This window comes from Cebus imitator, unplaced genomic scaffold, assembly GCF_001604975.1.
Source record: "Cebus imitator isolate Cc_AM_T3 unplaced genomic scaffold, Cebus_imitator-1.0 Scaffold169, whole genome shotgun sequence".
Classification (NCBI taxonomy): Eukaryota; Metazoa; Chordata; class Mammalia; order Primates; family Cebidae; genus Cebus; species Cebus imitator.
In genome coordinates this window covers 2,776,842-2,803,007 of record NW_016107484.1, presented here as the reverse complement: position 1 = coordinate 2,803,007, position 26,166 = coordinate 2,776,842, and the positions used below count along the sequence as shown (strand labels likewise).

Genomic DNA, 26,166 nt, shown 5'->3' with positions numbered 1-26,166 from the left:
TGGGTCTTAAAAGGCGTACTTCATTCAGGGGTTGTCATAACTTGCTTCTTTTTCCTGATACAAGGCTGAGGTTACAAAATACTTACACTTTAGATCACTAATCCAAGAATCTGTCTACAAACCATCAGGCTGACGCTAAGAAGGGAGAATAAAACATGTTCCTACTTGATGACTATAAAGAGATTTTCTGTGTTATATTTTCCTGAGATTTAACATAAAAATTACTTTAAAAAAAAAAATCGGGTCTCACTGCCACCCAGGCTATAATGCAATGTTGTGATCACAGCTCACTGCAGTCTCAATCTCCTGGCCTCAAGTGATCCTCCCATCTCAGCCTCCTGAGTAGCTGAGACTACAGACACACATTACCAGGCCTGGACATTTTTTATTTTATTTTGCAGAGACAGGGGTTCTTGCTAGGTTGCCCAGGCTGGCCTCAAACTCCTGGGTTCAAGCAATCCTCCTGCCTTAGCCTCCAAAAGTGTTGGGATTACAGGCCTGAGCCACCATACCTGGTCTGTTTTTCTAACAGCTTTATTGAGGATTAACTTGTATCTAATAAGCTGTCTATAACTAAAGGTACACAAAACTCTGCAAAGTTTTGACAGATGTGCATGCCTGTGAAAGCACCACCATGATGAAGATAGTGAACTCATTCATCACCCTCAAAAGCCCCCTTATTCCCCTGTCTAATCAACCCTCCCATCCCTCTCCTCCTGTCCCTACCCCCAGTTAACCACGGATCTGCCACATAAAATCATTTGCCTTTTCCAGGTTTTTCTATGAATGGAATCACACAATCTGCACTCCTCTGTATCTGGCTTCTTTCGCTCAGCATGACGATTCTGAGGGTCGCCCATGTTGTTGCGTGGATGTGCTGATAACTGGTTCGATCCTCTACCTTGCTGAGTAGTATTCCATGGTGTGGATGAGCCACAGCTTGTTTATCCAGTCGCTTAATGGGCATTTGGGGTGTTTCTAGTATTGTGCTATTACCAACAATGCTGTGTATAAGCGTTCACACAGAAGTCTCTGCAAGGATCATGCTTTCTCTTCCCTCAGGTAAACACCGTGGACTCACTCCATGTAGGCTTCCACGGCCGCACTCCATTGATACCTTCTTGTGGCAGTCCCCAGTGGCCTCCATGACATGCAGTGCTGGGGTCCACCCTCCATCCTCTTCTCCCCTGGTCTATCAGCAGCATCTGGTGCAGTTGGCCAGTCCTACCTCCTAGAAACACGTTTCTCACTTGGCCTACACGACATCACACTCAGCTGTTTGTTCTCCTACCACCTAGGCCACTCCTCCCTCTCCTCGTCTTTCCTTTTTAAAGACATCTTCCTGTGGTATTTAATGCTGGAGAGACCCAAGCTCAGCCCTCGCTCCTCTCCTCCACCCACCCCACTCCTGGCTGAATACCGTCCCCTGAAAATGCACATCCACCCAGAACCTCAGAATGAAGCCTTACTTGGAAAGAGAGTCTTTGCAGATGTAGTTCGGATGAGGTCATACAGGATTAGAGTGGGCCCTAAATCCAATGATGGTGCCCACATTAGAAAACAGGCAGAGAGGCACAGAGGGAAGACAGCCTTGTGACAAGGGAGGCAGAGACAGGAGCGATGCAGCTGCAAGCCACGGAACGCTGAGGATAGCCAGAAGCCACCAGGCACTGGAAGAGGCAAGAAGGAGCCTCTCCTACAACGTCCAGGGTGTGGGCATGGCCCTGCAGACACCTTGATTTTGCACTCCTGGCCTCCAGAACTGGGAGGAGATGCATTTCTGTTGTTTTCAGCACCCCCACCCCAGCTTCCCGGTCTGCATTCGTAATCATTTGTTCTGGAAGCCCCAGGAAACGAAGGCACTAGGTGAGCCCATCTGGACTGGTGGCTCAGTACGGTCCACACCTAGACACTCCCAATTCACACTTCTAGCTCTTCTCTGAGCTCCAGACAAATACATCCAAGTGCTTCCTTGACATCGCCACAGGGACCTCCAGCAGACAACACCTTGCACTGAATTCCTGATGTCCGCCACTGTCCCCAAACCTTCTCTTCCTGGAGCTTCCCTTAAGAGTGACTCCACCCTTCTGGCTACTCAGGCCAAAACCTTGGAGTCTTCCTTGTTCTCCTGCTCGCACATCCCATGTCCACAGCTCCAGGAGGTCCCTGACTCTACCTGCAAACCAGATCCAGAATCCACCCATGCCCCCCACTGGTACCGCTGCCACCCCAGGATATCCTGGGATTATGACCAGTGTCCTGCCAGGCCTCCCAGGAGCCACCCAGTGTGTCCCTGAGACTCTTCTCAACACACAGCTTTGAGAAGCAATTGCTATGAAAGAGTGGAAGTCCCTCTAGGTGACGAAATGTCCACAGACCAGACAGTGGGTGGGGGAACCAAGCTATGTCTTAATATTGGATTTTAAAAAACACTTATTTTGCTGCAGAAAAAAAAAAATAGAATAAACAAGACCTAGTATTTGATAGCACGGCAGGGAGATGATAGTCAATAACTTAATTGTATATTTTTAAATAACTAAAAGAGTATAATTGGATTGTTTCTAACACAAAGGATGAAAGCTTGAGGGGATGACACCCATTCTCTGTGAAGTGTTCATTACACATTGCATGCCTGTGTCAAAACATATCATGTATCCCATATAGACACTTACTGTGAACCCAGAAAAATGACAAATTAAAAAACCACCTATTTTGACATACACATGGCTGTTCTCAGTTCTCATGATACCTTTTCTTTTAAAACCTGAGGGTATGTTTTCTACTTTCTGAATTTCTTGCATGGTGCACACATCGAATCAATCACCAAGTCTCATCACTTTCCATCCCGTCTCTGGAATCTTCTCTCCTCTCTATTCCCTCTTTAATTGTCCTAAAATGCAAGCTGCCATCCCTTCTGCCAGCACTGGGGCAGGACCCCCTGCCTGTAATCCCTCCACCCCCCCCACCTCCCGCTGCCCCCAGAGTCCCTTCCGACAGCTCCAGCTCCACCGGCCACTTCACACATCCCAAACCCATTTTCTGGTGCGTCTGTGGCAGATAAAGCCACCAGTCAGGATGAAAGGTTATGGACGCATGACACAACAACTTCACATCTCCTGTCTCTGCTCCTGCCCAACCCTCTGCCTGGAAAGCCTTGTTCTGCACCAGGCAAAGGCTGTTCTGGTTCAGAGCCTCACTCACAGGCCACCTCTTTAGCGGCACTCCCTGGGCCGGCGGCCACTCGCCTTCCTTGTCTTCAATCTGGGGACCCTGTCCATCTCATTTCCAGCACACATCCTGGTGGCCTGGTTACTTGTTCACATATCAGTGCAAAGGCAAATCTTGTGTGTCCAGTTGATGCTGGCCACTGAGCTAGGGTCACATGACCCTGGGTGTATCTGTGAGAGACACTGAGTAAGATGACTGTTTGCACCAGGGGCTGAGTAAAGCAGGTGGCTCTCCCCAGCGTGGATGGCCTCACCCAATCCACTGAAGGCCTGAAGAGAACCAAAGGCTGAGGAAGGCGGAATTCACTCTCTGTCCCTGATTGTCCTCCAGCTGGGACCTCAGTGTTCTCCTGCATTCGGACTGGGACTCAGACTAGAACCTACACCATCAGCTCTCCTGGGTCTCCAGCTTGCCAACTGCAGATCATGGGACTTCTCAGCCTCCATAATCACAAAAGTCAATTCCTCATCATAAATCTCACAGATACAGGTATAGAGATATATAGATTGAATATACAGTTTAGGTATATAAATTTATATATATAGGTTAGATATATCATAGATTAGACATGATTACATATAGATTAGATAGATATCGATTAGAAATACATATACAGTTCAGATATAGATAAATATAGATTTGCTACAGATATAGACAGACTAGGTATAGGTAAAGGTATACAGGTATAGACTTCGCACATCCCAACCCCATTTTCTGGTGCGTCTGTGGCCGGTAAAGCCATCATCAGGTTGAAAGGTTATGGACGCATGACACAACTTCACATCTCCTGTGCCTGCTCCTGCCCAACCCTCTGCCTGGAAAGCCTTGTTCTGCACCAGGCAAAAGCCTGTCCTGGTTCAGAGCCTCACTCACAGGCCACCTCTTTAGCAGCACTATATATATACATTAGATATATATAGATTAGATACAGGCACAGTGGTAGATATATAGACATAAGTTAGATATATAGAGATTAGGTATAGGTAGAGGTAGAGATATGAATATAAATTAGGTATAGATACAGATTAGATATAGACAGATATGGGTATAGATACATATATCTCCTAGTGATTATTTCTCAAGAACCCAGACTACATAGTCAGGGCAGACATGACTCCTTTTCTGGACCCCACACTCCAACCAGCACAGCACTGAGCTATAAAGAACTAAGCCAACAGATGAATGGATGGATGGATGGATGAATGAATGAATGAATAGCATGAATTTGCATGGGAAACATATACCAATGAGAGGCACCCAAATGGCATGACATTTGCAACTTTTATTTTTTATTTTTTTAAGACAGAGTCTCACTCTGTCACCTAGGCTGGCAGTGGTGCAACCTCAATTCAGTCCAACCTCCGCCTCCCGGGTTGAAGCGATTCTTGTGCCTCAGCCTCTGGCGTAGCTGAGATCACAGGCATGTGACACTGTACCGGGATAATTTTTGTATTTTTTAGTAGAGATAGAGTTTGCCCATGTTGGCCAGGCCGATCTCAAACTCCTGGCCTCAAGTGATCCACCTGTCTTGGCCTCCCAAAGTGCTGGGATTACAGGTGTGAGCCACTGTCCCTGGACCTGTTTTTGTTTTTTTTAGTAGAGACAGGGTTTCACCTTGTTGCCCAGGCTAGTCTCAAACTGCTGGCCTCATGTAATCTGCCCACCTCAGCCTCCCAAAGTGCTGGAATTACAAGCATGAGCCACTGCACCTGGCTGACATTTGCAACTTTTAATCTCCGCTTGCAACTAAACAGTTTACCCCACACCTTAACCAAGACTTTGACCTCCAAAGAGAGTTTTCCTTTCTATGATGATGGTAAAAGACATAAAAAATAAAATTTGTCATTTTAACTATTTTAAAATATATAATTCCAGGCTGGGTGCAGTGGCTGACACCTGTAATCCCAGCACTTTGGGAGGCCAAGGCAGAGGATCGCTTGAACTCAGGAGTTCAGACCAGCCTGGGCAACGTAGCAAGACCTTGACTCTACTAAAAATAAAAAAAGACTAGCCAGGTGTGGTGGTGCACCTCTGTAGTCCAAGCTGCTTCAGAGGCTGAGGCAGGGGGATCACTTGAGCCCAGGAGTTTGAGCCTGCAGTGGGCTATGATCATACCACTGCACGCCAGCTTGGGTGGTAGAGTGAGACCCCGTCTCAAAAATAAAAATAAAATACACCATTCTGCAGTATCAAGTACTTTCACAATGTCAGGTAACCACCACCAATGTCTACTTCCAGACTTTTTTTTTTCTTTTTTTTTAAGATGGAGTTTTCACTCTTGTCACCCAGGTTGGAGTGCGACGGCTTGATCTTGGCTCACTGCAAACTCCGCCTCCCAGGTTCAAGTGAGTTTCCTGTCTCAGCCTCCCAAGCAGCTGGGATTACGGGTGCCCACCACCACATCCCACTAATTTTTACTTGTATTTTTAGTAGAGATGGGGTTTCACCACATGGGCCACACTGGTCTTGAACTCCTGACCTCAGGTGATCCGCCGGCCTCGGCCTCTCAAAGTGCTGGGACTATAGGCATCAGCCACCACGCCCACCTATTTCCAGAACTTTTTCAACAACCTAAATGGAAACCCTGTACCCATGAGTAATCACGCCCCATTCCTCTTCCTGCAGCCAAAATAAACGTTTCCACAAAATCAGACCCAAGCTCATTATTACAGTGGCATCAAAGTCTGTGGGGCCTAAGTCATTGCTCCATCCCTTTCAGTGAGCTTGAGGCCTTCGCTTTCAGGGAGAGGCTCACCTTCAGTCCTTCGTAGAGCTCATAAATCATCCTGAGCCCGGTCATTTCCTTCTGCACTTTCAGCAGCTCTGGGTACATCGTAATAGGAAGATCAAAAAGTTTCTCGGCGTTAGCCAATTCCTGACGGCTCTTTTCATGCCTTGCCAGTTCTCTTTCAAAAACACCTAAAAGCTCTATTCCTAGTAAATAAACACATCGATAAATGAATAAATACAATTTTAAGGTATACAAAATTGAATAAGAAATCACGCATAATGTACCTCAATTATAATTCATCCTCATAAGGATGAGGGAAGACAAATTTAGAATTATGGCATTATTCTGACTAAAAACAAAAGACCAATGACATCTGCAGTCTCCTCCAGTGAGAAAACTGTCTAATTCTCACACCCAGGTCATTCAAGAAATGAGGCTATTTTAAAGGAGTCTGAGCCCGTCTATAGTGCAGTCAACATCAGCATCCTTTGCTGCTCCCTTGAGAATATCATCATCCTACTGATAACTCCCCTACCACTCTACCTACCCAGTTCTACGCTTCTCCCCCAATTCCAGTGGCCACTACCACTCTATGTCACTACATCCCTGCTCACACTCATCTACCCAAATGACACATTTTCCAGATACCTTTTCTCAGCATCCTTAAATAGATCTCACCTGTTTCTTTGGAAGCCCTAGATATAGATATTTGGTTTGTCTCATAGTATTTACCAAATTCGCTTTAGAATAAGAACTTTAGGACCAGGCTCAGTGGCTCAAGCCTGTAATCCCAGCACTTTGGGAGGCTAAGATGGGAGGATCACTTGAGGTCAGAAGTTTGAGACCAGCCTGGACAACATGGTGAAACCCCATCTCCATTAAAAATACAAAAACTGGCTGGGCACAGTGGCTCACGCCTGTAATCCCAGCACTTTGGGAGTCCTGGTGGGCAGATCACCTGAGGTCGGGAGTTCGAGACCAGCCTGACCAACATGGAGAAACTCTGTCTCTACTAAAAATACAAAAAATTAGTCAGGCAGGGTGGCACACACCTGTAATCTCAGCTACTCGGGAGGCTGAGGCAGGAGAACCGCTTGAGCCTGGGAGGCGGAGATTGCGGTGAGTCGAGATTGCACCATGCACTCCAGCATGGGCAACAAGAGTGAAACTCTGTCTCCAAAAAATAATAATAATAAAATTAAAATTAAAATACAAAAATTAGCCAGGCATGGTGGCATGCACCTGTAGTCTCAGCTATGCAGGGGGCTGAGGCAGGAGAATCACTTAAACCATGGAGGTAGAGGTTGCAGTGAGCTGAAATTGTGCCACTGCACTTCAGCCTGGGTGACAGAGATTCTGTCCCAAAAAAAAAAAAAAGAGAATTTTAGTATTTTTATCTTGCCACCGTTTTAGCCTATGTGATGTGAAGGGCAGGGGACAAACGTGAAGTGGTCTAGGATCTGAATTCAAAGAATAAGTACGATGGGAGTTAGAGAGGAAGTTGGGTGGATAAGACACCGCATGTGCTTATCCAAGGCCGGCACTGCTGTTTAAGATTTCTGAGCTGCAGCCGAAGCCTCTGGACCCCTGCAGGAGTGGACACTGCTCCCTGGCACTTTTCTCAATGCCTTCAGATAGCAGGCACTCAACTACCAATGAGTCGCATTAGTCCGGCTTTTCAGACACGTAACCACTAAAATGACCCCAGGGAAAAGTATTTCAGGGAGAAATAAATATTCAAATCATGGCACAATAATCACTTTCCATAGAATTCTTAAGCAAAACATATTCAAACATTTGATACACAAATCACTCAGTAAGACCAACATGAACCTTCTTACCTTTATCAAGGTCATCGCCAACAGAACCAGGGCCTTCACTGTAAAAACGCTTTGCAAACTCCTCTATCTGAACTCTGTAGTTCATTATGTCACCTCGGGTAATCTGAGAAACACGAGGTTTTGTTAGTTTAGCCCAAATACATTTTTCAATGTCGTTACTCGGGAAGTGAAATTTAAAAGGTACCTCTGTGAAAGTTCTCTTTATGTCCCCAAGAGCATGCTCCACATTCACTGAATCATTAAACAGATTGGACCACGTGCTCTCAATCTTATCAACCAGTTCTTTCTCTTCATCAGGAGGCTAATTAGGAGAAACAAAAAAACAGAATAAACAATAAATCATCAGCAATTTGGAATTGAAACTTATGGTCAAAGTAACTTCCCAGGGACTTCTGCTTCTGGCAACAGGAGGCTAGGTAATTCAAACCAACTCAAAAGCTGATTGAAATACTAAGGTCTGACACGGTGGCCTGTAATCCCAGCACTTTGGGGGCCTGAGGTGGGAGGATCACTTGAGCTCAGGAGTTCAAAACCAGCCTGGGCAACACAGTGAGACTATATCTCTGTAAATATAAAAAGAAAAAGAATTTTTAAAAAGAAATATTGGGCTGGGCACAGTGGCTCACACCTGTAATCTCAGCACTTTGGGAGGATGAGGCGAGAGGAGGTTAGATAATTCAAACCAACTCAAAAGCTGATTGAAATATTAAGGCCTGACATGGTGGCTCATGCTTGTAAGCCCAGCACTTACCTCTCCTAACCTCAGGAGGCTGAGGTGGAAGAATCGCTTGAACTCCTGAGCTCAGGATCACCTGAGGTTAGGAGGCTGTAGGAGTTCAAGACCAGCCTGGACAACATGCTGAAATCCCTTCTCTACTAAAAATACAAAAAATTAGCCAGGCATGGTGGCAGGCGCCTGTAGTTTCAGTTACTCAGGAGGCTGAGGTGGAAGAATCGCTTGAACCCAGGAGGTGGAGGTTGCAGTAAGCTGAAATTGCACCACTGCACTCCAACCTAGGTGACAGAGCAAGACTCTGTCTCAAAAAATAAAATAAAATGAAATGAAATATTAAAAGTCAAATTTTATAACTAAAATAAAATCAGTATAAAATCATTTTTAAAAATAAAGCGTTAGAGATATTACAGAAAGATAAGCCCTTCATAAACTAAAGCCCAGCTTCAAATCAACTTAATCTCTGATTAGAATAAGGTTAGCTTAGCTTGCTAATGTACCCAGTTGTGGTGTCTGTTAGAAGCAAAAATAAATCTCCTCCGATGAAATATAACATCATTCAGAGCCTCCAATCCTCTCTCTCCAATTTATCATATATGCTGTTAAGAACTCAATTTGAAATGCTGGCCATATAAAGATGCAAAAGAACTTAAATGAAACCAAGAAATTCACAGACAACATAAACACATCACAACAGAGTTACAAGACACATACTTTAAAATATTTTTTAATAGAGTAGAGGAAACAAAAGACAAAACAAAATTGAGAATTTGGTAGAGCACAGGAATTTGTTTTTAAAATGGAAATTCTAAAATGGATAATGACAGCACCTGAAAGCAAAGCTAAAACAATTGGTTAAGAAACCAGGAAAAACCAATCAGACACAAATGAACAGAAAATTCATTAACTTAAAGTTTAGGTCAAAGTGTTAGAATAAACCACAGAAAGAAAAGGCAGAAAGGAATGTAAGGTGTACGGGATATCGTACAGAAGGTCCAACATATGTGGAATTGGAGTACCAGGGGTTGGGGGGAATAAGGCAAAAACTGTTAATTTTCCAAAACTACGTCAAGACATCAGCCTGCAGATTTTTAAAGTACTACAAATATCAATAAGGGAAAAAAAGGAAGAACAAAACAAAAGAAACTAGCTACATCATATTACAACCACTGAAAACCAAAGGCAGAAAAAAAACTTAAAAGCAGACCAAAAAAAAAACCTAGTTAGACTAGACTACCTTGAAAGGGAGCAATAAAAAAGACTAACAGTCAACTCCTCAATCAAAACAACAGAGGCCAGACGATGATGGAGTAATATTCTGTCTCAAAAAAAAAAAAAAAAAAAAAAAACAAAGTTGACGTTTCCAAAAGATCAATAAGTTAAGTGTTTGTAAGGATATGGAGCAACTGAAACTCTTATTCAATGTGGATGTAAAGGGGTACCTCACCTTGGAAAATGAGCAGAATCTAGTAAAGCTGAACATGTGGATTCCTAGAACCCAGCAATTTCATGTCTAGGCCCATACTCAATAGAAATGCATGCATGTGTAAGTCTCATAAGGCTGCCCTCACTTCAGATGCCAGTTGCAAGCATTGGGTGCCCAAGGTATACAGACTTTGGTCCAACTTGGCTACAAAATCAGGAGTTCCCTCACACGTCTCCTTCACGTTTGACCATTTGCTGAAATGGCTTGCAGAACTCAGATCGTAAGTAAAGTAAAGAACACTTTACTTACAATCACTGATTTATTATAAAAGACACAACTCAGGAAGAGCCAAATGAAAGAGATGCATAAGCCAAGGTATGGGCTTGGGGGGTGCAAGGAGCTTCCATGCCTTCTCTGAGCACACCACTCTGCCAGCATCTTGGTGTGGTCAACAACCCAGAAGCTCTTCAAATCCCATCATTTAGGGATGTTTCGGGAGGTTTCATTACACAGGCATAACTAATTAGATCACTGGCCTTTGTTGACCTCCAATCTCCAGCCCCTCTTCCCTCCCCAAGGGTGGGGAGGATGGGTGCCTGAAAGTTCCAAACCTCTAAATAATTTATGCCTTGATCTTTCTGGCAGCCAGCCCCCATCCTGAAGCTGTCTGGGGCTCCAAGCCATCAGTCATTTCACTTGCATACAAAAGACACTCTTATTACTCCAGAGAGTCCAAGGACTTGAGATGCTGTGTGCCAGGAACCAGAGAAAAAGAACACCGTTATAACAAAAGATGTTCCTGTGACCCCATCACTCAGGAAATACAAGTGTTTTGGAAGCTTTCTGTCAGGAACCAGGGACAAACACCAAAGTGAAACATTTTTGGGCCAAAAATGGATTGCATATATGACAATATTCCCACAGGATTGTAATAAATACTGTATTTTCACTATACCTTTTCTATGTTTATATATATATATATATATATGTGTGTGTGTGTGTGTGTGTGTATATATATATATATATATTTTTTTTTTTTTGAGAGTCTCACTCTGTCACCAGGCTGGAGTGCAATGGTGCAATCTCAGCTCACTGCAATCTCTGCCACCCCGGTTCAAGCGATTCTCCTGCCTCAGCCTCCTGAGTAGCTGGGATTACAGGCACCTGCCACCACACCCAGCTGATTTTTGTATTTTTAGTAGACACAGGGTTTCACCATCTTGGCCAGGCTGGTCTTGAACTCCTGACCTCGTGATCCACCTGCCTCAGCCTTCCAAAGTGCTGGGATTACAGATGTGAGCCACTGCACCCGGCCTATTTAGATGTTTAGATACACGAATACTTACTATTATATTACATTGCTTACAGTATTCAGTACAGTACATGCTATACAGGTTTGTAGCCTATGAGCAACAGTTTCTACCACATGGCCTAGGTGTGTCGCTGTATCATCTAGATTTCTATAAGTACATTCCATGATGTTTGCACAATAATGGAACTGCCCATTGACACATTTCTCAGAGTATATCCCCACTGCGTTAAATACACACAACTGTATATTTCCCCTATTGTATTAGAGTACCTCTAACAAATCACACAGCAGTTACCATATTTTTTTTTTTTTTTTTTTGAGACGGAGTTTTGCTCTTGTTACCCAGGCTGGAGTGCAATGGTGCGATCTCGGCTCACCGCAACCTCCGCCTCCTGGGTTCAGGCAATTCTCCTGCCTCAGCCTCCTGAGTAGCTGGGATTACAGGCACGCGCCACCATGCCCAGCTAATGTTTTGTATTTTTAGTAGAGACAGGGTTTCACCATGTTGACCAGGATGGTCTCAATCTCTTGACCTCGTGATCCACCTGCCTCAGCCTCCCAAAGTGCTGGGATTACAGGCGTGAGCCACCGCGCCCAGCCAGCAGTTACCATATTTATTTATTTATTTATTTTTTATTTATTTTTTTTTTTGAGACAGAGTTTTGCTCTTGTTACCCAGGCTGGAGTGCAATGGCACGATCTCGGCTCACCGCAACCTCCGCCTCCCGGGTTCAGGCAATTCTCCTGCCTCAGCCTCCTGAGTAGCTGGGATTACAGGCACGCGCCACCATGCCCAGCTAATTTTTTGTAGTTTTAGTAGAGGCGGGGTTTCACCATGTTGACCAGGATGGTCTCGACCTCTCGACCTCGTGATCCACCAGCCTCGGCCTCCCACAGTGCTGGGATTACAGGCTTGAGCCACCGCGCCCAGCCCAGTTACCATATTTAATGATACAGTGCCAAAAAGCTTTTCCTCTGAGATCAAGAACAAGACATGGATTTCTCCTACCTCCCCTTTTATTTAACCTTGTACAGGAATTCCTAGAGAGAGTCATAAGGCAAGAAAAATAAACAAAATATTTAAAAATTAAAAAGAAATGAAACTGTCAATATTCACAGTTTATATAATGGTGTGCCTTGAAAATCCAAAATAATCTATGGATAAATGATTAAAATTAATTATTACTGATTATTAAAAAGTAGAATGCAAATATCAATTGTCTTTCTATATAACAATAAAAAATAAAAACATTAAAATAAATATCAAAGATAACAATTACAAGAGCATCTGAAAATACCAAGTACTTAGGAATAAATCTGGCAAAAAATAGGTAAGGTCTCCATGGGGAAAATTATAAATCTTTAAGGGGAGACATTAAAGACCTAAATAGAGAGAGAGAGAGAGAACATGTTCATGGATAGGAAAACTCAATACTACAGGACGTCCATTTGCCTGAAATTAATCTACAGGATCAATGCAATCCCAATCAACTCTCAGCTGTTTCTGTTTTGTTGTTGTTGTTGGAATTTGACATTCCGGTTCATTATTTGTATGTGACCCATTGCACACTTAGTGCAAAATCCTTAGTTCTATTATTTCTGTGATGTAATATTTCCCCTGGTAGTAAAGTAAAGTCTAAAAGAAGCTACCTGGTTGAGGGAGAAATACAAACTAGAGAAAAGAAACAAATTGGCATGAATAAGTCAGCATTTGCATAAAGTTTGTCTTTCAGCACTTCTGTTGCTTGACTTCTTCAAACACCAGGCCCCTCGCAGCCTCGCAGTTAGGATGTGGAGCTCTCAAACACCCTTGCTGAGCAGCAGCCCTGGGCCAAAAGCTCAAGATTCTTTCATCATCAGAAAAATGGGCAGTATGTAAAATTCCCATACATTTCAGGGGGAACCCAGACCCCCTAAAACTCATCCATGGCTTTGAAAGATCCTGAGAACCCAAATTTAATAACAAAGCAAGACCAATGAAATTATCTTCCACCAGTTGATTTTATCATCTTAAATCTTTCACTCTTATCATTTTTGCAAGAGCTCTTTATTCATTAAAGGAAATTAACACTTCATTGGAACCAAGTCATTTTGAGAGCAAAAAGAAAAACAAACAGGAAATTAACACAAAAAAAATGAAGAAAGGAAGAGTTACAGATCAATCCATTCGAGCCATGAGCCATACAAGACTGAAAAACAATCTCTATATTTTCATTATTCTAAATAACTATGGCATTGCTTTACATTTACAATGTATTACTTAAAGTCACTTATTTGAAAACCAATCAATGGCAGTATCCTTGAGAAGCATCTCTGGAAAGGGTAGTTAGGGGTCAATCCAATTGTTAAATGCATAAGAAAATACAAGTTGACTTACAAAGAGGTTATACATCGCCATGGTGCGGTATCGCTCCTGGACGTCCCTGTATCTTAGTTCCATGACCAGAGATTTACTTCTAATTTCTGCAATTGTGGCAAGGACAAACTTGAGATCTTCAAGGGTACTGGGGATCTTCCTAAGGTTTTTGGCCAGGTGCTATAACAGAAAATACAAAGAACACTAAGTAAACCCAGAAAAAACAGTAATGGCGCAAATGGAGACCCAATTTACATGAAAAGTAGTTTCAATTAAACACAGCGATTAAGTACCTCCATCTCTTCATGGAGATTATAGAGCTCCTCTCTTGCTGACTCATTGAGAAGTTTTCCAAGCGAAATCACCCAGGACTTGGCATTTTCCTGCACTGTGTTTGCCAGAGGCCCAAGTTGAAGTCTGATGCAATGCTCATCCTTAATTAAAGGGTGGCGCGTAACTTCATAGGTTATCTTGGAATAGAACTGCAACTTTTCATCGTAGGCTACACAAGGAGGTCTCTTGGCGGCAAACTTCTCCATCACAATAGCTTTGTCCAATTTCCAGAGAGGTCGATACCGCTTCCATTTTTGTAGATACTTCATAAGATTAATCAGAATCCTGTGGACATTTTGGGGGATCATAACAGCTTGTTCAATGATCTGAGGGTTCAGAGAAATATCATTGTAGAAGCTTATTATAACAGCTTCTTCTTCCTCACCCTTCTGAGGGGGGCATTCTATGCAGCTGCCATTCATCCAACGAACAAAATGCTGGCAAAATAAGAATCAGGAGAAAAGACAGTGTTTTCGTATCTATTTTTCCTCCTACATACATATTAGTTTTCAGCAAAAAGTCTTGCCAGTAACAGAAAATCACTTTATTATTAAAAACTGAGATTGCAAAAATAACCACAATCCTTTGTTCCTCTTATCAAGAGGTGAAGCCTATTTCCCTTCCTGAGCAAGCCTTGTGACTTACCTTGGCCAATGGAAAGGGGCAGACATGGTGTTAGGCAAGTTCAAACCAACGCTCCAAGAAGCCCTGTGGCTCCTGCTCTCACGCTCTCAAAACCGTGACAGCATGGTTCTCGAGACCATGGTGGTACACACCTATGCACCACCATGCCTAGCTCAGCAGAACCCAGCACATAGAACCCAGATCTAAACAATTACTGTTTGAAGCCAGTAAGTTTTGAAGTGGCTTGTTATGAAACAAAGCCAACTACACTACGGATGAATTTTTAAAAGCCTTTATTTCCCTATTTACAGAGGAAAAAACACAGATTCAGGCAAATGGACTGCTTAATGTCCCAGAACAAATCTGCTAATTTGACATCTCCGTGTTGTAGAGTTAAGGCTCTCTTATCTTTTAATCAAGCGTGAGTCACAACAGCAAACCAGAGGTGTGTTACACGTTACTTCTCTGAACAGTAGTCTCACCATCTATAAAATGGGAGTAACACTACTATTAGGTTGGTGTAAAAGTAATTGCAGCTTTGCCAATACTTTTAATGGTAAAAATCACAGTTACTTTTGCACTGACCTAATACGTCTATTTCCAACATTACTAATAATAGTAATACTAATAGCTAATATTTATTCAGAGCCACTGACTGCCAAACACCACACTAAGCTGTATGCATGTGTTATATAATTCAATCCTCCCAACAGCACTAGAAGGTGAATAGTATGATCATTTCCACTTAATAGATGAGGCAAAATTCAGAACCTAGTTAAAACTTTTGCTCATGTTTTCTGCCATGAAATAGGAATCCTGAAGATCAAAGAGACGTTGCAGTTAAACCATATTAAGTGGCCTAGCCATGCAGGTTCATGTGCTGCCATCTTTTTTTTTTTTTTTTTTTTGAGACGGAGTTTCACTCTTGTTACCCAGGCTGGAGTGCAATGGCACGATCTCAGCTCACCGCAACCTCCGCCTCCTGGGTTCAGGCAATTCTCCTGCCTCAGCCTCCCGAGTAGCTGGGATTACAGGCACATGCCACCATGCCCAGCTGATTTTTTGTATTTTTAGTAGAGACGGGGTTTCACCATGTTGACCAGGATGGTCTCGATCTGTTGACCTCGTGATCCACCCGCCTCGGCCTCCCAAAGTGCTGGGATTACAGGCTTGAGCCACCGCGCCCGGCCGCGATCTTTTTAATGAAATACATTCCTGACATTATCTAAGAGAGTAAAACTTCTTTTCATTGAAAAGAAAAAAACTATGAAGATAAAACAACATAGGCTTCCCCAAGAGCCCCAAATCCATCTATCAGTAAGGAGGAAAGTTAAGTTGGCATGAAATTATTGTGATTAATGTTCATAATGTTTTACAGGCCAACTTTCCTATTTATTTACCCCTTAAAAATTGCTATTTCCCTTACAAAGGAAACATACGTAGCACATACGAGATATAGCACCTATAAGAGAATGTATATAACAGAGGCTTCATAAACGTCTTAGCATGGATTATAAAACATGTACCATTTATCATCAGTTTCTAAGTACAGAGAAGTGAAATTCCCTATTTTGATTTCTATACTTATTTTTATGCCCCTAAAAATGTCTGAAACATGTCTGACTTGCTGAACCAACCAAGTGATGAGAAAGGTTCCAATGTGCTGAGGGGGTGACGTCCCATACCTACAAAGATGGCTCTATTTTCCCATTTGGGGTAAGACATAAACTTTGGGTTAGCTACCAACAGATGTTCATTCAACAAACATTTACTGAGAACCAGCTACGTCTAAAGGGAACAAAACCCTCAATGTCTGTATTCCCGTGGATCTGACATTCTAGTGTCCTGATAGAATCAGTAGGTAAATAAGCAAGGGAAAAACAAGAAAAGGTCAGAGAGTGGTACCTGGCAGGAAGAAGATGGGATGGGGTGACGGGAGAGAGAGGACAAGAAGGTCGGGGTGGGCAGAATGTTCCAGGTGAAAGAACAGCCACAGTAATCCTTGTGAGGAGCTCGTGGTACCTGCTGGAGGTACAATCAGGCAGCCAGTCAGCCTGGAGCGCCATGAAGCACAATCCTTGCAGGGCTGAGATCAGAAAGGCAGCCAGGGGCTGGAACAAGGCGGCCTCAGAGGCCACACAAAGGTATTTGGATTATGTTCTAAGTGTAATTAAGTCACGGGGTGGGTGGGGGCAGTTTACCCCAGGGATGACATGAAATGATACATTGTTGTTGTTGTTACCGTTACTGTTTTAGAGACAGGGTCTTGCTCTGCTGCCCAGGCTGGAGCGCAGTGGCGTAACCATACCGTACTGTACCCTTGAACTCCTGGGCTCAAGCAATCCCCTGCCTCAGCCTCCCGAGTAGCTAGGACCACAGGTGTGCACCACCGTGCCTAGCTGATTAATTTTGTTTTCTGTGGAGACGGGGGTCTCCCCATGTTGCACAGGTGGGTCTGGAACTCCTGGGCTTCAGCAATCCTCCCTTAGCCTCCCAAGGTGCTGAGATTACAGGCGGGAGCCACTGCACCTGGACTGGTTTGTGTTTGTTTAAGGCAATTCTGACCACCTGTGGTGGAGAATGGATTGTAGGAATGTCACTGCCAGAGCCCAGGAGAGGGGTGATGGCACTTGGGATAAGAAGGTACCGGGGACAGGAGAGAAGAGGACAGATGGGAGGTACATTCGGAGGACTTGCGGACGGGCTGGGCATGGCTGGGTGAGAGCAACGGAACAAGGATGAGTTTCTGGCTCAAGCAATGGGGCTGATGTTGGTGCCAACTCCTGAAGTGGGGAAAACTAGGGGACGACCAAGTCACAAGGCAGGAAGTCAAGAATTCCGTCTTGGGCCGTGGGCAGTGGCTCACACCTGCAGCCCCAGCTCTTTGGGAGGCAGAGGCAATCTGAGACGCCATCTGAGCAAGTATGCAGGCACCTCTGCTCTTACCTTAGTGATCTCCACGCAATTCCGGACACAATGGAAGCACATTTTGTCGATCTCGCTTGTGTTGGGATGAAGGATGATCTCAGGGGCCGTCAGAATGGTTTCGGTTTGGAACAGAGGGACATTTCCAAGGATCAAAGAATTAAAAGACTGCAAATTCCTAAGAGGGGTTGATAAGAAAGACTCAGTACCCAGTATAGTAAAATACACCAAGCAATTGACGCCAATGACTAGGGCCACAAAAGTCACAGGTACAGACAATGGCACGCTGCGAGGCTGTCCTGGACAGGCTGCGGTGAGCCTTCTTTAAAATCTTTTTTTTTTTTTTTTACCTAATTTATACAAATAGTTCATTTCCACTTTTGGAAAACTGAATACCTTTTGGTTGGAAAGTAGTTAAGTAATACCTGTAATGACTTCCCAAAAGCTACTCAACTCTGGTAAGGGAAAAGGAGCACTCACATCCCCACCCAGCCTGCCATGCCAGCTCCATCCTTTCCAGGACCAAAGTGGACGTGACACCCAGGGATGAGCCTTCATCAGCCTCCAGCCCCGTCTCCCTGCTTGCCCTCCCCCTGCCCACCTCCATCCAGTAATTCATGTGGCAGCCAGATGTTAAAACATCTAGTGGGGCACAGTGGTTCACACCTGTAATCCCGGCACTTTGGGAGGCTGAGGTGGGAGGATCACTTGAGCCCAGGAGTTTGAGACCAGCCTGGGCAACATACCAAGACCCTGTCTCTAAAATAAAAATTAATTAGCTGGGCATAGTGGCACATGCCTGTGGTGCCAGCTACTCAGGAGGCTGAGGTGGGAGGACTGCTTGAGGCGGGGAAGTCGAGGCTGCAGTGAGCCGTGAATATGCCACTGCACTCCTGCCTTGGTGACATAGTGAGACCCTGCCTCAAAAAACAAAGCAAAACAAAAACATCTAACTCCTCACTCCCTCTCCTCCCTTCTCTCTCTCCCTCTCCCTCCACTTTCCTCTCTCTCCCTCCTTCTCCTTTCCCCTACCCTTCTCTCTTCTCTCTCCTCTCTCCACCTCTCTCTTTCCCTCTTCCTATACTATCTCCCTCTCCAGCCTTCTCCCTCCCTCCCTCCCTCTCTCTCTCTCTCTCTCCCCACTCCCTGTTTTTCTCTCCCTCTCCATTCCTTTCCCCGCCACCTCCTCTCTCTCCAGCTAAACACACTCCAGCAGCCTCCCATGGCTGTCAGGATAAAATGCAAGCTCCCTGCTGTGACTTCCCACGCTCCCTGTGACCTGATCCACCCCTGCCAGCCTCTCCAGCTTCATTCTCTCCTTCAATCTCATCTTTCCTTCTTTCTGTTTCTTCCACTGATCAAAGGCCCACCTGAGGGTCTTCACAGCAGTTTTTGGTTTCCCCTAGAAGGCTCTCCCCCCTTTCAGCTCACTACTCATCCTCAGGTCTCTGCTAAACTGTGGCTTTTCCGTGGCCTTTCTTGACCACCCACTTACAGCAGTGTCTCCATTCTCTCCCCAGAACACTATTCTGCTTTATTTCTTTTGCAGAGCTCATCTCTTTTATGTCTTTTTCCCTATGTCCTGCCTTCTCTATGATGTTAGAGAAACTGCAAGGATACAGAGGCCTTGTCTGTGACCACAGTTTAATCCAACAGCCAGCACAGGGCAGGCTCTACTAAACCTTGGATAGATGGACGGACGGACGGATGGACGGACGGACGGACGGATGGATGGGACAAATAAATGTGTGGATGGAAGGATGGATGGATCAATGTGTGGATGGATGAGTGAATGAATGGATGGATGAATGAATGAATAAATGAGTTAATAAATGTATCAGGAGAAAACACAGCATGTTAGAAAGGGAAACACTATAGGAGGTAGGTCCATGTAAGGGACTGCTTTGGGAATCTAAGTTAAAAGCAATAACAGAGAATAAAGAAATGCACAGAAAACAGAGTTATTTAAAGGATCCACTTAGCGAAGTTTGCCAAACTAGGTCCAGAAAACAAGAAGACTAAAGGTTGTTTTATTTTTCAATGTATTTTTCCAGAAGAGATTTTTAGCAGCTCACGAAGATACTTTAACTGTGAAAAGAGATCCTCAACTCAAGTGGAGTAAAAAAAAAAGAAAGAAAGAAGACACCCATCGGACACCCTTAAGGAAAGGAGGAAGACACTCAACAGACACCATCTAAGGAAATGATACTGCAGTCGGGCTGCCCAGGTTCAAATCCTAGCTCTTACTCTTACTGGCTGTGTGGTCCCAGGCAAGTCACTTAACCTGCCAAGATTCTGTATCCTCCTCTGTAAAACAGGGATGAGAATTGGAAAGAGCGCAGCACAGAACACGGTGCACCGTGAGCTCTCCCATGTGTTCAGATGAGACTAAAAACGCAAACCACAAATACCTGCACACTTGCTGCATTTAGTCCACAAATTTGGTTCTGAGCTTCCTAGCAGCCAAAGTGAAAGGGAAAGCTGTGAGGTCAGCAACTCATAGAGTCCATATCATTAAAAAACCAAACAAGAAAATCAGTGCAAAAAACGAAAAAGAAAAATGCTAGGCTGGAGTCAAAGAAGGAACTGGAGTTATTACTTCTGGGGTTCCCCTCACAAGGAAGACACTGCATGATAAAATGAACAGTGCTCTCGACAATACAGACATCATAGTAACGGTGATGGATTTCACAGGCTGGTTTCCTAGAAGGATCCCCGACTGTCAGCCTCACATCCCAGAGCAGTCTGTGGGCCACCAACGCGATGGGGTCCACACACTCACCTTCCAGCTGGTCTGGCTGAGCTGCTGAGGGCGAGGCCCAGGAAGGAAGGGACAGAGTCCGCCGTGTCAGAGGCTGGCACATGCGGCAGGCATTCAACACACGCACGCAGACTGCGCTAGCTAGGGGCTGACTTGAGGCCAGCATAAGAGGGAATGGGTCATGTGTCCTTCACATCTGTCACTCTCAACATGAAAGAAGGAGTCCTCTGGGATTCTGGTCCGTGTTGAGTGACAGCAATTCTCTGTTGCCAGCTGAACACAGGCTCACTATGTCTTTCAGATAATTGAAGTGGGGAGAGGGAGGCTTTCTTCTCTGGAATGTTGAGGGGCCTAACAAGATCATGAAGGTCACCCCTCCAGGCTGGGAGTGCCCTTCGGCCAGAAAGCGTCTGACCGTCCACCTGACTGTCATTCTGTACCTTGCCAGCCCCCCTCTAACTGCCCATATTTGTCGACTGTTTTAATCTACACACACCAATTTAAAACAGGCAACAAGATGAACTTACTTCAGGATGAGCTTTGTCAGGACCTCATAAATTTTCTTTTCCCAGTATTCGTAGTAGGAGGCCAGCCTGGGGGCCTTGCCTGTGTTGGTGTGGACGACCAGGCCCTCAACTTTGGTCAGCAGAGGCCCGATGGCAAGATACCACCGCACCATGTGGTCCACGTCTCTGGCCCTTTCTCGCTCAATGTGTTCAAAAAATTCCTTCACACCTAGAGAGAAGGACATCTGTTACAGCTGCCCACGAACCCAGGGAAGGCTAGCACTCAAAAGGCAATCCAAACATGAGCTGTGTGTCATAAAAAAACAAAAACAGCCTCCAGCCGCAGCCCAATGCAGAACACGAGTCAACATTGGAACACATGCGACAAATAAATGACAACCAGTTATGCACATCCAGAAGGTGGCTGTTTTATCTTTGGGCAATCTAGTTTTTCTTGAATTCCTTGTTGACTAGTCCATGACCATTTAAAGTATTTTTCTTGAACAAGTAAATGTGAGCCCATAAAAAATGCAACCCGATTTACTATTACAAACTTATCAACAAAGCACTACAGGCTTTCACAGATGAGATGGGAGGATCACTTGAGGCCCGGAGTTCAAGACCAGCCTGGGCAACACAGCCAGACCCCGTCTCAGAAAAAAACAAAACAAAAACAAACACGAATTTGTTAAACAATATACAAAACATGACAAAAAGTAATAGGTGCCCACGATTCTTTCAAGTAAATGACTGAGAGCATTAGAAATGGTTTTACACCATTCATGGAATATACAAATACATATGTAGATTTATAGATACCTATATATACATATATGCATATACAATATATTTTTTTAGTAATTCCATAACCGGAGAACCCAGAAGTCAGATCTACCTGGGAGTTCTTCCTCGCTTTTAGCAGCTGGATATTTGAAGAGATTTGTAGCCTCTATTAATGCCAGCCTGGAAGAAATGTCATCTGCGTTCTTATGAATCTGGTGGACAAGAGACTCGAACTTCCCAATGGCCTGTTTGCACCAAGTTATATAGTCACCAATACCTTTGAAGAAAGAAAGAAAGAAAGACATTTGGCTTCCAACCTGTCTTTCCACATCTGCCCCACCAGCATCTGTGATGTTAATACTGGCATCCCTCCCCAGGAAAGACCCTGCTCATTCCAACCCCTTGGGTCTTTGGGGTGGCAAAGATCCCCTTCGAACCCTAAGGGACTGGGACAAAGGACCCCAAACCCAGAATCAAGCAAGCGATGCATTTCTTCTATTCAAACGTTAGCACAGTCCTGGCTGGAGCACCATGGGGAAAAAGGGACTACCAAGCCCTGCTGCCTTCTTGCTGCTGCAGCTCCCTGCAGCCTCCACTCCGCACCACCTGCCTGCAACCTCCTCCGGCCTGGAGCTTAGACAGGTCCACAGCAAGAACGCGAACAGTAAACTCGGGTTAAGTACTTATGATCGGTCTCACTTTACAAAAATAAAAGCCCCAAAATGTATCACAGACTGTGCTATGAAACACAATACTATAACATTTTTATAAACAAAAACACAGGAGAGAAAAACACTTTAAGACCTAGGGCAAGGCAGTGACTCTTAGACTTGGCACCAAAAGTAGAGCCCATTAAAGGAAAAACTGCTATGTTGGACTTAGTTGAAACGTAAAGCTTTTGCTCTACCAAAGGCCCTCCCATGAGAAAGAAAGGACAAGCTACAGAGCAGGAGAAAATATCTGCAAACCACACATCCGATAAAGGACGAGCATCTAGAATATACAAAGGGTGCTCAAAACTCAACAGCAAAGAAAACAAACAATCTAATTACAACATAGGCAAAAGACATAAAAAGACACGTCACTGAACAGGCCATACACACGACATATTTGTGCTTCTTAGCACGTGAAAAGGTGCTCAACACCATTAGCCATTATAGAAGTCAAATCAAAACCATTGGACATATTGTTACACAGCTATCAGACGGCCAAAATTAAAAAAAAAAAAAAAAAAGTGACAGCAAAGCTGGCCAGGATGCAGAGAAAGTGGGCCACTCATGCATTGGTGATAGAAATGTAAAACGGCACGACTGTCCCATTAAACAGCATGACAGTAAAACAAAACGAGGCCAGGCACGGTGGCTCACGTCTGTAATCCCAGCACTTTGAAAGGCCAAGATGGACGGATCACTTGAGGCCAGGAGTTCAAGACCAGCCTAGCCAACATGGCAAAGCCCTGTCTCTACTAAAAATACAGAAGTTAGCCAGGAGTGGTGGCAAGTGCCTGTAATCCAAGCTACTTAGGAGGCTGAGGCAGGAGAATTGCTTGAACCCCAGAGGTGGAGGTTGCAGTGAGCTGAGATCACGCCACTGCACTCCAGCCTGGGCAACAAGAGGGAAACTCCAACTCAAAACGGCAACCACCGCAATCTTAAACTCAACATGCAACTACCGTGCAACTCAGCAAGGGCACTCCTGGGCCTTTGTCCCAGAAAAAAAAGAAGAATCGTGTTCACACAAAACCCTGTACACAAATGTTTATGGTAGCTTTATCGACAAGAGCCAAAACTGGAAACAACCTAGCTGTCCTTTGAGAGGTGGAAGGCTGAACAAACTATGGTACATCGATACTGTGGAGTTTTCTTCAAAAATACATGCACTATTGACACATCCAACAACACGGATAGATCTTTGAAGACTTAGGCTGAGAAAGAAAAGCCAACTCAAAAAAGAGCTATGTTTATCTCATGTATGTAACACTCTAAAATGGCAACATTACAGAAATTGAATAAAGATTCATGGTTGCCGGGCATGGTGGCTCACACCTGTAATCCCAGCACTTTGGGAGGCTGAGGCGGGCGGCTCACCTGAGGTCCAGAGCTCAAGAACAGCCTGACCAATATGATGAAACCCCATCTCTACTAAAAATACAAAAACTAGCCAGGTATGGTGGCATTCCTGCAATCCCAGCTATTCGGGAGGCTGAGACAGGAGAATCGCTTGACCCAGGGAGGTGGAGGTTGCAGTGAGCTGAGATCACGCCATTATACTGCAGCCTGGGCAACAAGAGCGAAACTCCGTCTCAAAAAAAAAAAGATTTATGGTTGCCAGGGATTAAGGAGAGGACAAGGATGGGAGGGAAGTGAACTCGACAGTACTTGCTGTGGCATGAAAATGTTCTCTATCTTGACTCTATCAATGTCAGTATCTTGGTTGTAATCCAGTTTTGCAAGGTTACTACTTAGGGAAAATGAGCAAACGGTGCGAAGGCTCCCTCTGCAGTAATTCTTAACAACTGCATGTGAATCTATAATTCCCTCCAAATCAAATTTTTAATTAAAAAAAGTAAAGGTGACCTTCTTTTGGAGAAATGTGCTTTGCATCTGCAGAGTGTGAAAGGGTCACGCCTCTTATCTTCGTCCCAATGACAGCCTGGAGGTCAGTTCTAAGTTCCACACATGTACTTTGTTAACCCTCAAAAAGTGTTAATGGTGTCTATAAACACATGAAAATTGTAATTCAAATAAAACAACCTAAAAGAATTACTTTGCATCCCCAAGCCTAAAAAGCAAGCAATAGATGAATGACGTTACCTAGTGAGTTCCAGTTCAACCTCTTATATCCAGACCTAAACACTCGGAGGAGTTCCTGGGAATGATCGTTGAGAAGCACAGACTCCGCCTCGTTTAGCGTTCCTATGAGCGTGTGGTAATGATCCAACATGCGCTGTATTCCATCTGTGTACCTACACGTGACAGGAATGTCACAAACCTGAGGAGAGTACCTTTAAGCTCATCAAAAGCTTCTGCAATCAAGATATTACAAAAGACCATGAATCTGCCTACAACCTTGATCTAGAGATTTGCAGAAATTTAAAACAACACGACTCTTCTCATTAACTTTCTTTTTTGGAAAATATTGGTTACTTTTCATTAAATATGTTATTTACATTACATGTAATAGGTTTACTATTGTTGACCCATATTTTAAACCTTTTTTGGGGGGCAGGGGGTGGAGTCTCACTCTGTAGACCAGGCTGGAGTGCAGTGGCGTGATTCGGCTCACTGCTGCAACCTCTGACCCCCCGGGTTCAAGAAATTCTCCTGCCTTAGCCTCCCAAGTAGCTGAGACTACAGGCACGTGCCACCATGCCTGGCTAATTTTTTGTATTTTTAATACAGATGGGGTTTCACCATGCTGGCCAGGCTGGTCTTGAACTCCTGACCTCATGATCCGCCCACCTTGGCCTCCCAAAGTGCTGGGATTACAGGTGTGAGCCACTGCACCCAGCCCCATATTTTAAACTTTTCTTAGCTTCACCTTTTTTTTTTTTTTTTTTTTAATCCAGGGTCTTGCTCCGTCTCACAGGCTGGAGTGCAGTGGTGCAATCATGGTTCACTGCAGTCTCAAGCTCCCAGGTTCAAGGAATCCTCCCACTCAGCCTCCCAAGTAGCTGGGACTACAGGCATGTACCACAACACCTGGGCTTTAGCTTCAATTTCTAATGTGGTAAGAATTGATAATTATAAAATCCACAAAAGTGAAAGCTTTTGGAGGGGTCCTCAATAATTCATAAGAGTGTAAAGGGGTTCCAAGACCAAAAAGTTTACTGCTAATTTAAGAGAATTTTTTTACCTAAGGAATTTGTCTTCCTGGAGAGCAATGTTTCTTGCTAATTCAGGGACAGTGAATCCTAGTTGCTCTAAGTACTTGGTTTCATTAATAATCTCTCTGAGAGCAGGTGAAAAGTTGATGGCGAAAACAGCTCCCCTATCCAAAGTCGAAGGCTCTTCCGCAGCGGTGGAACACTGTGGGAGAGACAGACGTTCCGTCAGCATAGCCAGGGCAGTCCAGGAGATCCTGAGGTCAACACAACCCACACCAAACGTGGGCATGAAAAAGATCAGCGCTGGGCCCTGGACCACGACAGACGGGGGTGCCGGCTGGAACTGCCTGGAATATGCATTCTGTTTGGTGAACGGAGATTTTAAAGAATCAATTTACACCAGGCCCTGCAGGGGGTGGGGGGTAAGGAGGGATAGCATTAGGAGAAATACCTAATGTAGATGATGGGGTGATGGTGCAGCACACCACCATGGCATGTAGCAAACCTGCACATTCTGCACACGCACCCCAGAACTTAAAGTATAATTTATAAAAAAATAATAAGGGCCGGGCGCGGTGGCTCACGCCTGTAATCCCAGCACTTTGGGAGGCCGAGGCGGGTGGATCACGAGGTCAAGAGATCGAGACCATCCTGGTCAACGTGGTGAAACCCCGTCTCTACTAAAAATACAAAAAATTAGCTGGGCATGATGGCAGGTGCCTGTAATCCCAGCTACTCAGGAGGCTGAGGCAGGAGAATTGCCTGAACCCAGGAGGTGGAG

At 44.5% G+C, this 26,166-nt stretch overlaps 1 protein-coding gene across 1 annotated transcript in view; it reads right to left on the bottom strand.

The window, feature by feature from the left end:
• DNAH10 (dynein axonemal heavy chain 10) overlaps positions 1-26,166 on the bottom strand; it is a 177,268-nt gene that overhangs the window by 113,608 nt on the left and 37,494 nt on the right. Inside the window, exons 14-23 of the mRNA XM_037744185.1 lie at positions 25,415-25,587; positions 24,373-24,524; positions 21,672-21,836; positions 20,798-21,005; positions 17,531-17,687; positions 13,921-14,397; positions 13,649-13,807; positions 7,985-8,101; positions 7,801-7,903; positions 5,984-6,162 (exon numbers count right to left, since the gene is read on the bottom strand). Of these exons, the coding sequence (XP_037600113.1) occupies positions 5,984-6,162; positions 7,801-7,903; positions 7,985-8,101; positions 13,649-13,807; positions 13,921-14,397; positions 17,531-17,687; positions 20,798-21,005; positions 21,672-21,836; positions 24,373-24,524; positions 25,415-25,587 (1,890 nt within the window). The remainder of the gene's footprint in view (positions 1-5,983; positions 6,163-7,800; positions 7,904-7,984; positions 8,102-13,648; positions 13,808-13,920; positions 14,398-17,530; positions 17,688-20,797; positions 21,006-21,671; positions 21,837-24,372; positions 24,525-25,414; positions 25,588-26,166) is intronic.